Source organism: Oncorhynchus clarkii, chromosome 4 (assembly GCF_045791955.1).
Source record: "Oncorhynchus clarkii lewisi isolate Uvic-CL-2024 chromosome 4, UVic_Ocla_1.0, whole genome shotgun sequence".
Classification (NCBI taxonomy): Eukaryota; Metazoa; Chordata; class Actinopteri; order Salmoniformes; family Salmonidae; genus Oncorhynchus; species Oncorhynchus clarkii.
This window is the reverse complement of record NC_092150.1, coordinates 2,592,683-2,606,887: the sequence shown is the minus strand read 5'-3', so window position 1 is coordinate 2,606,887 and position 14,205 is coordinate 2,592,683. Positions and strand designations below refer to the sequence as shown.

Genomic DNA, 14,205 nt, shown 5'->3' with positions numbered 1-14,205 from the left:
TTTGTAGTTCTTGTGTACTATGGAAGCTATCTGTAGCTATTTGAAATTCTTGTGTACTATGGCAGCTATCTGTAGCTATTTGTAGTTCTTGTGTACTATGGTAGCTATCTGAAGCTATTTGTAGTTTTTGTGAACTATGGTAGGTATTTGTAGCGATTTATAGCTATTGCATTATGTAAACTCAGCAAAAAAAGAAACGTCACTTTATCAGGACCCCGTCTTTCAAAGATAATTAGTAAAAATCCATTGTAAAGGGTTTAAAGACCGTTTCCCATTGCTTGTTCAATGAACCATAAACAATTAATGAACATGCACCTGTGGAACGGTCGTTAAGACACTAACAGCTTACCGACGGTAGTCAATTAAGGTCACAGTTATGAAAACTTAGGACACTAAAGAGGCCTTTCTACTGACTCTGAAAAATACCAAAAGAAAGATGCCCAGGTTCCCTGCTCATCTGTGTCAACGTGCCTTAGGCATGCTGCAAGGAGACACGAGGACCGCAGATGTGGCCAGGGCAATAAATTGCAGCGCTACAGGGAGACAGGACGGACATCTGATTGTCCTCGCAGTGGCAGACCACGTGTAACACCTGCACAGGATCGGGACATCCGAACATCACACCTGTGTGACAGGTACAGGATGGCAACAACAACTGTCCGAGTTACACCAGGAACACACAATCCCTCCATCAGTGCTCAGACTGTCCGCAATAGGCCGAGAGAGGCTGGACTGAGGGCTTGTAAGCCTGTTGTAAGGCAGGTCCTCACCAGACATCACCGGCAACAACGTCACCTATGGGCACAAACCCATGTTGCTGGACCAGACAGGACTGGCAAAAAGTGCTCTTCACTGACGAGTCGCGGTTTTGTCTCACCAGGGGTGATGGTCGGATTTGCGCTCATCATCGAAGGAATGAGCGTTACGCCGAGGCCTGTACTCTGGAGCGGGATCGATTTGGAGGGTCCGTCATGGTCTGGGGCGGAGTGTCACAGCATCATCGGACTGAGCTTGTTGTCATTGCAGGCAATCTCAATGCTGTGCGTTACAGGGAAGACCTCCTCCTCCCTCATGTGGTACCCTTCCTGCAGGCTCATCCTGACATGACCCTCCAGCATGACAATGCCACCAGCCATACTGCTCGTTCTGTGTGTGATTTCCTGCAAGACAGGAATGTCAGCGTTCTGCCATGGTCAGCGAAGAGCCCAGATGTCAATCCCATTGAGCACGTCTGGGACCTTAGATCGGCGGGTGAGAGCTAGGGTCATTCCCCTCAGAAATGTCCGGGAACTTGCAGGTGCCTTGGTGGAAGAGTGGGATAACATCTCACAGCAAGAACTGGCAAATCTGTGCAGTCCATGAGGAGGAGATGCACTGCAGTACTTAATGCAGCTGGTGGCCACACCAGATACTGACTGTTACTTTTGATTTTGACCCCCACTTTGTTCAGGGACACATTATTCCATTTCTGTTAGTCAGATGTCTGTGGAACTTGTACAGTTTATGTCTCAGTTGTTGAATATTGTTATGTTCATACAAATATATACACATGCTAAGTTTGCTGAAAATAAACGCAGTTGACAGGGAGAGGAGGTTTATTTTCTTGCTGAGTTTTACTATGTAGGGTACAAATAGGGCTGAACAGTAGCTGAGGAGACAGACAGAGTGTGAGGGCAGCAGGAGAGAACTATAGGTCGGCTACTGTAGTAACTTACAGACATGTAGGAGCGGGTTCCCACAAAGGAGTTGGCCATGGAGTCGATGAGCTGACCGCTCACTCCAAAGTCACACAGCTTGATCTCACCACGGGAGTTAACCAGGATGTTAGATGGCTTCACATCTGAGAGAGAGACAGGCAGAGAGGGAGACAGGCAGAGAGTGAGACAGGCAGAGAGGGAGACAGGCAGAGAGGGAGACAGGCAGAGAGGGAGACAGGCAGAGAGGGAGACAGGCAGAGGGAGAGAGGATGAGCAAGAATCAGTCATGTACTGGGGTATATCTAGAACCACGGAGGGACAGACCAGTCATTTACTGGAGTAAATCTAGAACCACAGAGGGACAGACCAGTCATGTACTGGGGTAAATCTAGAACCACGGAGGGACCGACCAGTCATGTACTGCAGTACATCTAGAACCACGAAGGGACAGACAAGTCATGTACTGGAGTAAATCTAGAACCACGGAGGGACAGACCAGTCATGTACTGGGGTAAATCTAGAACCACGGAGGGACCGACCAGTCATGTACTGGGGTAAATCTAGAACCACGGAGGGACCGACCAGTCATGTACTGGGATAAATCTAGAACCACGGAGGGACCGACCAGTCATGTACTGCGGTAAATCTAGAACCACGGAGGGACCGACCAGTCATGTACTGCGGTAAATCTAGAACCACGGAGGGACAGACCAGTCATGTACTGCAGTAAATCTAGAACCACGGAGGGACCGACCGGAGGGACCGACAAGTCATGTACTGCAGTAAATCTAGAACCACGGAGGGACAGACCAGTAATGTACTGCAGTAAATCTAGAACCATGGAGGGACCGACCAGTCATGTACTGCAGTAAATCTAGAACCACAGAGGGACCGACCAGTCATGTACTGCAGTAAATCTAGAACCACAGAGGGACAGACCAGTCATGTACTGGGGTAAATCTAGAACCACGGAGGGACCGACCAGTCATGTACTGCGGTAAATCTAGAACCACGGAGGGACCGACCAGTCATGTACTGGGGTGAATCCAGAACCACGGAGGGACAGACCAGTCATGTACTGCAGTAAATCTAGAACCACGGAGGGACAGACCAGTCATGTACTGGGGTAAATCTAGAACCACGGAGGGACCGACCAGTCATGTACTGGGGTGAATCTAGAACCACGGAGGGACAGACCAGTCATGTACTGGGGTAAATCTAGAACCACGGAGGGACAGACCAGTCATGTACTGCAGTAAATGTAGAACCACGGAGGGACCGACCAGTCATGTACTGCAGTAAATCTAGAACCACGGAGGGACAGACCAGTCATTTACTTGATTAAATCTAGAACCACAGAGGGACAGACCAGTCATGTACTGGGGTAAATCTAGAACAACGGAGGGACAGACCAGTCATGTACTGGGGTAAATCTAGAACCACAGAGGGACAGACCAGTCATGTACTGGGGTAAATCTAGAACCACGGAGGGACAGACCAGTCATGTACTGGGGTAAATCTAGAACCACAGAGGGACAGACCAGTCATGTTTTATTTTTATTTTTATTTCACCTTTATTTAACCAGGTAGGCAAGTTGAGAACAAGTTCTCATTTACAATTGCGACCTGGCCAAGATAAAGCAAAGCAGTTCGACACATACAACAACACAGAGTTACACATGTAGTAAAACAAACATACAGTCAATAATACAGTATAAACAAGTCTATATACAATGTGAGCAAATGAGGTGAGAAGGGAGGTAAAGGCAAAAAAAGGCCATGGTGGCAAGGTAAATACAATATAGCAAGTAAAACACTGGAATGGTAGTTTTGCAATGGAAGAATGTGCAAAGTAGAAATAAAAATAATGGGGTGCAAAGGAGCAAAATAAATAAATAAATTAAATACAGTTGGGAAAGAGGTAGTTGTTTGGGCTAAATTATAGGTGGGCTATGTACAGGTGCAGTAATCTGTGAGCTGCTCTGACAGTTGGTGCTTAAAGCTAGTGAGGGAGATAAGTGTTTCCAGTTTCAGAGATTTTTGTAGTTCGTTCCAGTCATTGGCAGCAGAGAACTGGAAAGAGAGGCGGCCAAAGAAAGAATTGGTTTTGGGGGTGACTATAGAGATATACCTGCTGGAGCGTGTGCTACAGGTGGGAGATGCAATGGTGACCAGCGAGCTGAGATAAGGGGGGACTTTACCTAGCAGGGTCTTGTAGATGACATGGAGCCAGTGGGTTTGGCGACGAGTATGAAGCGAGGGCCAGCCAACGAGAGCGTACAGGTCGCAATGGTGGGTAGTATATGGGGCTTTGGTGACAAAACGGATTGCACTGTGATAGACTGCATCCAATTTGTTGAGTAGGGTATTGGAGGCTATTTTGTAAATGACATCGCCAAAGTCGAGGATTGGTAGGATGGTCAGTTTTACAAGCGTATGTTTGGCAGCATGAGTGAAGGATGCTTTGTTGCGAAATAGGAAGCCAATTCTAGATTTAACTTTGGATTGGAGATGTTTGATATGGGTCTGGAAGGAGAGTTTACAGTCTAACCAGACACCTAAGTATTTGTAGTTGTCCACGTATTCTAAGTCAGAGCCGTCCAGAGTAGTGATGTTGGACAGGCGGGTAGGTGCAGGTAGCGATCGGTTGAAGAGCATGCATTTAGTTTTACTTGTATTTAAGAGCAATTGGAGGCCACGGAAGGAGAGTTGTATGGCATTGAAGCTTGCCTGGAGGGTTGTTAACACAGTGTCCAAAGAAGGGCCGGAAGTATACAGAATGGTGTCGTCAGAATGGTGTCGTCGTAGAGGTGGATCAGAGACTCACCAGCAGCAAGAGCGACCTCATTGATGTATACAGAGAAGAGAGTCAGTCCAAGAATTGAACCCTGTGGCACCCCCATAGAGACTGCCAGAGGTCCGGACAACAGACCCTCCGATTTGACACACTGAACTCTATCAGAGAAGTAGTTGGTGAACCAGGCGAGGCAATCATTTGAGAAACCAAGGCTGTTGAGTCTGCCGATGAGGATGTGGTGATTGACAGAGTCGAAAGCCTTGGCCAGATCAATGAATACGGCTGCACAGTAATGTTTCTTATCGATGGCGGTTAAGATATCGTTTAGGACCTTGAGCGTGGCTGAGGTGCACCCATGACCAGCTCTGAAACCAGATTGCATAGCAGAGAAGGTATGGTGAGATTCGAAATGGTCGGTAATCTGTTTGTTGACTTGGCTTTCGAAGACCTTAGAAAAACAGGGTAGGATAGATATAGGTCTGTAGCAGTTTGGGTCAAGAGTGTCCCCCCCTTTGAAGAGGGGGATGACCGCAGCTGCTTTCCAATCTTTGGGAATCTCAGACGACACGAAAGAGAGGTTGAACAGGCTAGTAATAGGGGTGGCAACAATTTCGGCAGATAATTTTAGAAAGAAAGGGTCCAGATTGTCTAGCCCGGCTGATTTGTAGGGGTCCAGATTTTGCAGCTCTTTCAGAACATCAGCTGAATGGATTTGGGAGAAGGAGAAATGGGGAAGGCTTGGGCGAGTTGCTGTTGGGGGTGCAGTGCTGTTGACAGGGGTAGGAGTAGCCAGGTGGAAAGCATGGCCAGCAGTAGAAAAATGCTTATTGAAATTTTCAATTATGGTGGATTTATCAGTGGTGACAGTGTTTCCTATCTTCAGTGCAGTGGGCAGCTGGGAGGAGGTGTTCTTATTCTCCATGGACTTTACAGTGTCCCAGAACTTTTTTGAGTTAGTGTTGCAAGAAGCAAATTTCTGCTTGAAAAGGCTAGCCTTGGCTTTTCTAACTGCCTGTGTATAATGGTTTCTAGCTTCCCTGAACAGCTGCATATCACGGGGGCTGTTCGATGCTAATGCAGAACGCCATAGGATGTTTTTGTGTTGGTTAAGGGCAGTCAGGTCTGGGGAGAACCAAGGCCTATATCTGTTCCTGGTTCTAAATTTCTTGAATGGGGCATGTTTATTTAAGATGGTTAGGAAGGCATTTAAAAAAAATATCCAGGCATCCTCTACTGACGGGATGAGGTCAATATCCTTCCAGGATACCCCGGCCAGGTCGATTAAAAAGGCCTGCTCGCTGAAGTGTTTCAGGGAGCGTTTTACAGTGATGAGTGGAGGTCGTTTGACCGCTGACCCATTACGGATGCAGGCAATGAGGCAGTGATCGCTGAGATCTTGGTTGAAGACAGCAGAGGTGTATTTAGAGGGGAAGTTGGTTAGGATGATATCTATGAGGGTGCCCGTGTTTAAGGCTTTGGGGAGGTACCTGGTAGGTTCATTGATAATTTGTGTGAGATTGAGGGCATCAAGTTTAGATTGTAGGATGGCTGGGGTGTTAAGCATGTTCCAGTTTAGGTCGCCTAGCAGCACGAGCTCTGAAGATAGATGGGGTGCAATCAGTTCACATATGGTGTCCAGAGGACAGCTGGGGGCAGAGGGTGGTCTATAGCAGGCGGCAACGGTGAGAGACTTGTTTTTAGAGAGGTGGATTTTTAAAAGTAGAAGTTCAAATTGTTTGGGTACAGACCTGGATAGTAGGACAGAACTCTGCAGGCTATCTTTGCAGTAGATTGCAACACCGCCCCCTTTGGGACAGACCAGTCATGTACTGCAGTAAATCTTTAGAGAAATGCCACCATGCCAATTAGTGTAAGCAACCAAAATGGTTCTGCATCACAGCACCTCCACCTCTGTGGGTCAAAGAGTTGATTTCTATGTTCCACATGCAGTAGCGACTATAGCTAACAGTACAAAAGCCCAAGACGTTACTAGCGCCCGCTGGACAAAATTAGGAAACAACGTAGAAAGCGTTAAGGTCAATCGATGCGGGTACGTTTTTTAAACTTTTTGGTGAACATTGGTATCTGGCTGATGAAATTTAAAATTATTATGGCCTCATTAGATATTAATCTCAAACTAATAAACATTAATGAGTGTGAGGCAAATAGTGAGAGACGGCCAACAGAGATTTGGTAATAGTATATACAGTAAAACATAAAACTCAAATGATGCCTTCCAGTAAGAAGGAGGGGGGGGGGGGCTCCCTGTGAACACAAGTTAACCTCATCTAACCGACACCCTGTTATCATGTTTAGTTTTGTCTGTAATTACAACCTTTTCGTTGCATATTAAGGTTTTAGCAATAGTGAAAACTAACCAAATGTTAATTTTCTCTTCCGGGAGAGGGATTGGGGTGGACACCCTATGGTCTCCCTTTGAGATCCCTGCTTGAATACAAATCCCACCAGGTTGGGTTCTGCTGTATGGTCAGCATTCGTCCCCAGGGTTAACTCTCTAACTCTCTGACCCGGTAACTCTGCAGTGAAGTCACCAATATGATCGGGGAGTTAAAGTCAATTATCAAACAAATGGTTTTAACAGTGTGTGTGTTGTTAATTCTTTTTGAAAATGTGTTTACGACATGTCCTAGACTTTTGTTCTGGTCTTTCTCCACTCGAGGTTATGGCGATAGTGACTCCACACGGTATTTAGACGCCTGGAAAGGATATTTTGACCGAGAACAGTGTGAGCCTCACACCCCCGTCTAACCGGCTGAAGTACAGGCGACAACGACGTTCACTAAGGTCCTGGGAACAATCAGATTATTTCCCAGATATTGATATCGGGACACGATGAAGAGCCATCCTCTCTGACAGTCATGAGTTACATTGTGAGGATGAACTGTAAAGCCATATGAAGAGGGGAAGTGGAGGGGGGGTGGGGTGGGGGGGGGGTCAACCGTGCCTGTAATTGATTTAGGGTTGACTGTGGGGGTCTGAAAAATGAAATGTATAGTAATTTAGACCAAAAATGTATTGGAGATACCAATCTGTCATTAACATGCCACTCACGGCAGTGTAAAACAAGGAGAAATGTGGACCGTACAGAGAACACTTAAAGCTGTAAATATAAAATAAAAATGTAAACGTACATTCTGCCAGCGTCTCTGGGGGTCTTAAAAATGGAGTGATAGAACCAACGTGAAACACTAGGGACTGAAGGAGAGACGGAGCTCTGCTCATCCTGCAGGTGGCTTCTGAAACTAATTCAATATGTCTAATAATTCTTTGAGTCTAAAGGGAGGCGTTTCTTCCCAGGAAACCTTATCTTTTCATGTCCTCCAAGAGGGAGGGTATCAGAAACCCATTTGGGCAATTCTAACAATGCTAACAGTGCTAACAATGCTAACAGTGCTAACAATGCTAACAATGCTAACAACGCTAACAGTGCTAACAGTGCTAACTATGCTAACAGTGCTAACGATGCTAACAGTGCTAATGCTAACAATGCTAACAATGCTAACAATGCTAACCATAATTGGAGCATTGATGGTACAGTACAGGCTTTTGTTTTACCAATCCCAAATATGGATCTCATTTTCAGTGAAGATCTAGCATCCCATTTGGATAGAACAGATGGGATGGATGATGGTCCTCGCCCTAATCTCAATTATGTGACAATTATTAAGCATGTATTTTCTGTCTTCCTTGTTCAAGTCAATATGTTTTCTAGGTGGTGTGGAACAAATCAAATCCAATTTAATTTTATTTGTCACATACACATGGTTAGCAGATGTTAATGCGAGTGTAGCGAAATGCTTGTGCTTCTAGTTCCGACAATGCAGTAATAACCAACGAGTAATCTAACTAACAATTCAAAAACTACTACCATATAGACACAAGTGTAAAGGGATAAAGAATATGTACATAAAGATATATGAATGAGTGATGGTACAGAGCGGCATAGGCAAGATACAGTAGATGGTATCGAGTACAGTATGTACATATGAGATGAGTAATGTAGGGTATGTAAACAAAGTGGCATAGTGAGTGATCGCTGTTCAAGACGAGGGAATGTTGGAAACTAATTAATTGACTTCAGCATTGTTTTAGTATGTTTATAACCATATAAGTAACCTAGCAATAGTGATCCACGTTGTTATGCAGTGTGCTTTTAATAAAATCTAGTTTGAGCTAATTTATTTTTCTGAGTACGACTGGAATTTGAACCAGAATCTTAGAACCAGACTGCGCTATTTCACTCTAGGATTATATTTCCCTGTTGAACAAATGTGATTGGATGGTTCACAAACCACTCAGAGCATGACCAGTAATCCCAAATACAGCTCAATCTCTGCACAGAGAAAGTATGGGCAACAGTGTCAAACACCAAGACGGTATGGTCCCCAGTGTCAAACACCAAGACGGTATGGTCCCCAGTGTCAAACACCAAGACGGTATGGTCCCCAGTGTCAAACACCAAGACGGTATGGTCCACAGTGTTAAGAAACACCAAGATGGTATGGTCCACAGTGTCAAACCCCAAGACGGTATGGTCCCCAGTGTCAAACACCAAGACGGTATGGTCCCCAGTGTCAAACACCAAGACAGTATGGTCCCCAGTGTAAAACACCAAGACGGTATGGTCCCCAGTGTCAAACAGCAAGACAGTATGGTCCACAGTGTCAAACAGCAAGACAGTATGGTCCACAGTGTCAAAGACCAAGACGGTATGGTCCCCAGTGTCAAACACCAAGACGGTATGGTCCCCAGTGTCAAACACCAAGACGGTATGGTCCACAGTGTCAAACACCAAGACGGTATGGTCCACAGTGTCAAACACCAAGACGGTATGGTCCACAGTGTCAAACACCAAGACGGTATGGTCCACAGTGTCAAACACCAAGACGGTATGGTCCCCAGTGTCAAACACCAAGACGGTATGGTCCACAGTGTCAAACACCAAGACGGTATGGTCCCCAGTGTCAAACACCAAGACGGTATGGTCCACAGTGTCAAACACCAAGACGGTATGGTCCCCAGTGTCAAACAGCAAGACGGTATGGTCCACAGTGTCAAACACCAAGACGGTATGGTCCACAGTGTCTAACACCAAGACGGTATGGTCCACAGTGTCAAACACCAAGACGGTATGGTCCCCAGTGTCAAACACCAAGACGGTATGGTCCACAGTGTCAAACACCAAGACGGTATGGTCCACAGTGTCAAACACCAAGACGGTATGGTCCACAGTGTCAAACACCAAGACGGTATGGTCCCCAGTGTCAAACACCAAGACGGTATGGTCCACAGTGTCTAACACCAAGACGGTATGGTCCCCAGTGTCAAACACCAAGACGGTATGGTCCCCAGTGTCAAACACCAAGACGGTATGGTCCACAGTGTTAAGAAACACCAAGATGGTATGGTCCACAGTGTCAAACCCCAAGACGGTATGGTCCCCAGTGTCAAACACCAAGACGGTATGGTCCCCAGTGTCAAACACCAAGACAGTATGGTCCCCAGTGTAAAACACCAAGACGGTATGGTCCCCAGTGTCAAACAGCAAGACAGTATGGTCCACAGTGTCAAACAGCAAGACAGTATGGTCCACAGTGTCAAAGACCAAGACGGTATGGTCCCCAGTGTCAAACACCAAGACGGTATGGTCCCCAGTGTCAAACACCAAGACGGTATGGTCCACAGTGTCAAACACCAAGACGGTATGGTCCACAGTGTCAAACACCAAGACGGTATGGTCCACAGTGTCAAACACCAAGACGGTATGGTCCACAGTGTCAAACACCAAGACGGTATGGTCCCCAGTGTCAAACACCAAGACGGTATGGTCCACAGTGTCAAACACCAAGACGGTATGGTCCCCAGTGTCAAACACCAAGACGGTATGGTCCACAGTGTCAAACACCAAGACGGTATGGTCCCCAGTGTCAAACAGCAAGACGGTATGGTCCACAGTGTCAAACACCAAGACGGTATGGTCCACAGTGTCTAACACCAAGACGGTATGGTCCACAGTGTCAAACACCAAGACGGTATGGTCCCCAGTGTCAAACACCAAGACGGTATGGTCCACAGTGTCAAACACCAAGACGGTATGGTCCACAGTGTCAAACACCAAGACGGTATGGTCCACAGTGTCAAACACCAAGACGGTATGGTCCCCAGTGTCAAACACCAAGACGGTATGGTCCACAGTGTCAAACACCAAGACGGTATGGTCCACAGTGTCAAACACCAAGACGGTATGGTCCACAGTGTCAAACAGCAAGACAGTATGGTCCACAGTGTCAAACACCAAGACGGTATGGTCCACAGTGTCAAACACCAAGACGGTATGGTCCACAGTGTCAAACACCAAGACGGTATGGTCCACAGTGTCAAACACCAAGACGGTATGGTCCACAGTGTCAAACACCAAGACGGTATGGTCCCCAGTGTCAAACACCAAGACGGTATGAATGACAATATGAATGATTAGCTATAAATCTGCAGTTTTGAAATAAATGAATATCTTTTGAACCTCCTTTCTCCGTCTCACCTCTATGCATGATCTTGTGTTTCTCTCTCAGGTAGGACAGGCCTTTAATCACCTGGAGGAGCAGAGGGACAGACACCATCAGCTGACACCATCAGTAGACACCATCAGCAGACACCATCAGCAGACACCATCAGCATACACCATCAGCAGACACCATCAGCAGACACCATCAGCAGACACCATCAGCAGACACCATCAGCATACACCATCAGCAGACACCATCAGCAGACACCATCAGCAGACACCATCAGCAGACACCATCAGCAGACACCATCAGCATACACCATCAGCAGACACCATCAGCAGACACCATCAGTAGACACCATCAGCAGACACCATCAGCAGACACCATTAGCAGACACCATCAGCATACAGTACAATTGATATGGTTCCAAACATACTTCCATGGAAATCTCCCATTCATTCCTTTTTGTGTTGTAATTTTACATTTACTCAGTAAATGAGAGAGAGACAAAGCAACATCGTTAGACCCAACATAACGACGAGGAAACTCTCAAGAGAAGACAGGCCATGTGCTCACTGCCCACAACATGAGGTGGAAACTGAGCTGTACTTCCTAACCTCCTGCCCATATTAGAGACACATAGGCAGACCTGGCTCTCAAGAGAAGACAGGCCATGTGCTCACTGCCCACAACATGAGGTGGAAACTGAGCTGCACTTCCTAACCTCCTGCCCATATTAGAGACACATAGGCAGACCTGGCTCTCAAGAGAAGACAGGCCATGTGCAACACTGCCCACAACATGAGGTGGAAACTGAGCTGCACTTCCTAACCTCCTGCCCATATTAGAGACACATAGGCAGACTTGGCTCTCAAGAGAAGACAGGCCATGTGCAACACTGCCCACAACATGAGGTGGAAACTGAGCTGCACTTCCTAACCTGAAATTGAATTCAGAGAGAGAGAGGGTCAGAGAGAGAGAGGGTCAGAGAGAGAGAGGGTCAGAGAGAGAGGGTCAGAGAGATAGATGAAGAGAGAGATAGAGGGTCAGAGAGATAGAGGGTCAGAGAGATAGATGAAGAGATATATAGATGAAGAGAGAGAGAGGGTCAGAGAGATAGAGGGTCAGAGAGATAGAGGGTTAGAGAGATAGATGAAGAGAGAGAGAGGGTCAGAGAGATAGACGAAGAGAGAGATAGAGGGTCAGAGAGATAGAGGGTCAGAGAGATAGATGAAGAGAGAGAGAGGGTCAGAGAGATAGATGGTCAGAGAGATAGATGAAGAGAGATAGAGGGTCAGAGAGATAGAGGGTCAGAGAGATAGAGGGTCAGAGAGATAGATGAAGAGAGAGAGAGGGTCAGAGAGATAGACGAAGAGAGATAGAGGGTCAGAGAGATAGAGGGTTAGAGAGATAGAGGGTCAGGGAGATAGATGAAGAGAGATAGAGGGTCAGAGAGATAGATGGTCAGAGAGATAGATGAAGAGAGATAGAGGGTCAGAGAGATAGATGAAGAGAGAGAGAGGGTCAGAGAGATAGAGGGTCAGAGAGATAGAGGGTCAGAGAGATAGATGAAGAGCGATAGATGAAGAGAGAGAGATAGAGGGTCAGAGATATAGATGAAGACAGAGATAGAGGGTCAGAGAGTTATAGGTTCAGAGAGATAGAGGGTCAGAGAGATAGAGGGTCAGAGAGATAGAGGGTCAGAGAGATAGACATAGATGTGTTTGAGGTACCCACAGCGATGCTGACTTTCCCCAGGATCTGTTCTGGTATCTTTCCTGCTTTCTTCAGAGACTGATCCAGAGAACCACCGTCCTGCAGACAGAGAGATGGACGGGGACAGAGGAACAGAGAGAATGATGGGGACAGAGGAACAGAGAGATGGATGGGGACAGAGGGACAGAGAGATGGACATGGACAGAGAGATGGACGGGGACAGAGGAACAGAGAGAGATGGACGGGGACAGAGGAACAGAGAGATGGACGGGGACAGAGGGACAGAGAGAGATGGACGGGGACAGAGAGATGGACGGGGACAGAGGAACAGAGAGATGGACAGGGACAGAGGAACAGAGAGATGGACGGGGACAGAGAGATGGACGGGGACAGAGGGACAGAGAGATGGACGGGGACAGGGGAACAGAGAGATGGACGGGGACAGAGAGATGGACGGGGACAGAGGAACGGAGAGATGGACGGGGACAGAGGAACAGAGAGAGATGGACGGGGACAGAGGAACAGAGAGATGGATGGGGACAGAGGATCAGAGAGATGGACAGGGACAGAGGAACAGAGAGATGGACGGGGACAGAGAGATGGACGGGGACAGAGGAACAGAGAGATGGACAGGGACAGAGGAACAGAGAGATGGACAGGGACAGAGGAACAGAGAGATGGACGGGGACAGAGGAACAGAGAGATGGACGGGGACAGAGAGATGGACGGGGACAGAGGAACGGAGAGATGGACGGGGACAGAGGAACAGAGAGAGATGGACGGGGACAGAGGAACAGAGAGATGGATGGGGACAGAGGAACAGAGAGATGGACGGGGACAGAGAGATGGACGGGGACAGAGAGATGGACGGGGACAGAGGGACAGAGAGATGGACGGGGACAGGGGAACAGAGAGATGGACGTGGACAGAGAGATGGACGGGGACAGAGAGATGGACGGGGACAGAGGGACAGAGAGATGGACGGGGACAGGGGAACAGAGAGATGGACGGGGACAGAGACATGGACGGGGACAGAGGAACAGAGAGATGGATGGGGACAGAGGGACAGAGAGATGGACGGGGACAGAGGGACAGAGAGATGGACGGGGACAGAGGAACGGAGAGATGGACGGGGACAGAGAGATGGACAGGGACAGAGGGACAGAGAGATGGACGGGGACAGAGAGATGGACGGGGACAGAGAGATGGACGGGGACAGAGGGACAGAGAGAGATGGACGGGGACAGAGGAACAGAGAGATGGACGGGGACAGAGAGATGGACGGGGACAGAGGGACAGAGAGAGATGGACGGGTACAGAGGAACAGAGAGAGATGGACGGGGACAGAGGAACAGAGAGAGATGGACGGGGACAGAGGAACAGAGAGAGATGGACGGGGACAGAGGAACAGAGAGAGATGGACGGGGACAGGGGAACAGAGAGAGATGGACGGGGACAGAGGAACAGAGAG

The 14,205-nt window shown here is 47.6% G+C and overlaps 1 protein-coding gene across 1 annotated transcript in view; it reads right to left on the bottom strand.

Moving 5' to 3' along the window:
• Nucleotides 1–14,205, bottom strand: part of LOC139406296 (mitogen-activated protein kinase kinase 1) — a 64,015-nt gene that overhangs the window by 17,657 nt on the left and 32,153 nt on the right. Inside the window, exons 4-6 of the mRNA XM_071148759.1 lie at nt 12,756–12,833; nt 11,054–11,105; nt 1,716–1,840 (exon numbers count right to left, since the gene is read on the bottom strand). Of these exons, the coding sequence (XP_071004860.1) occupies nt 1,716–1,840; nt 11,054–11,105; nt 12,756–12,833 (255 nt within the window). The remainder of the gene's footprint in view (nt 1–1,715; nt 1,841–11,053; nt 11,106–12,755; nt 12,834–14,205) is intronic.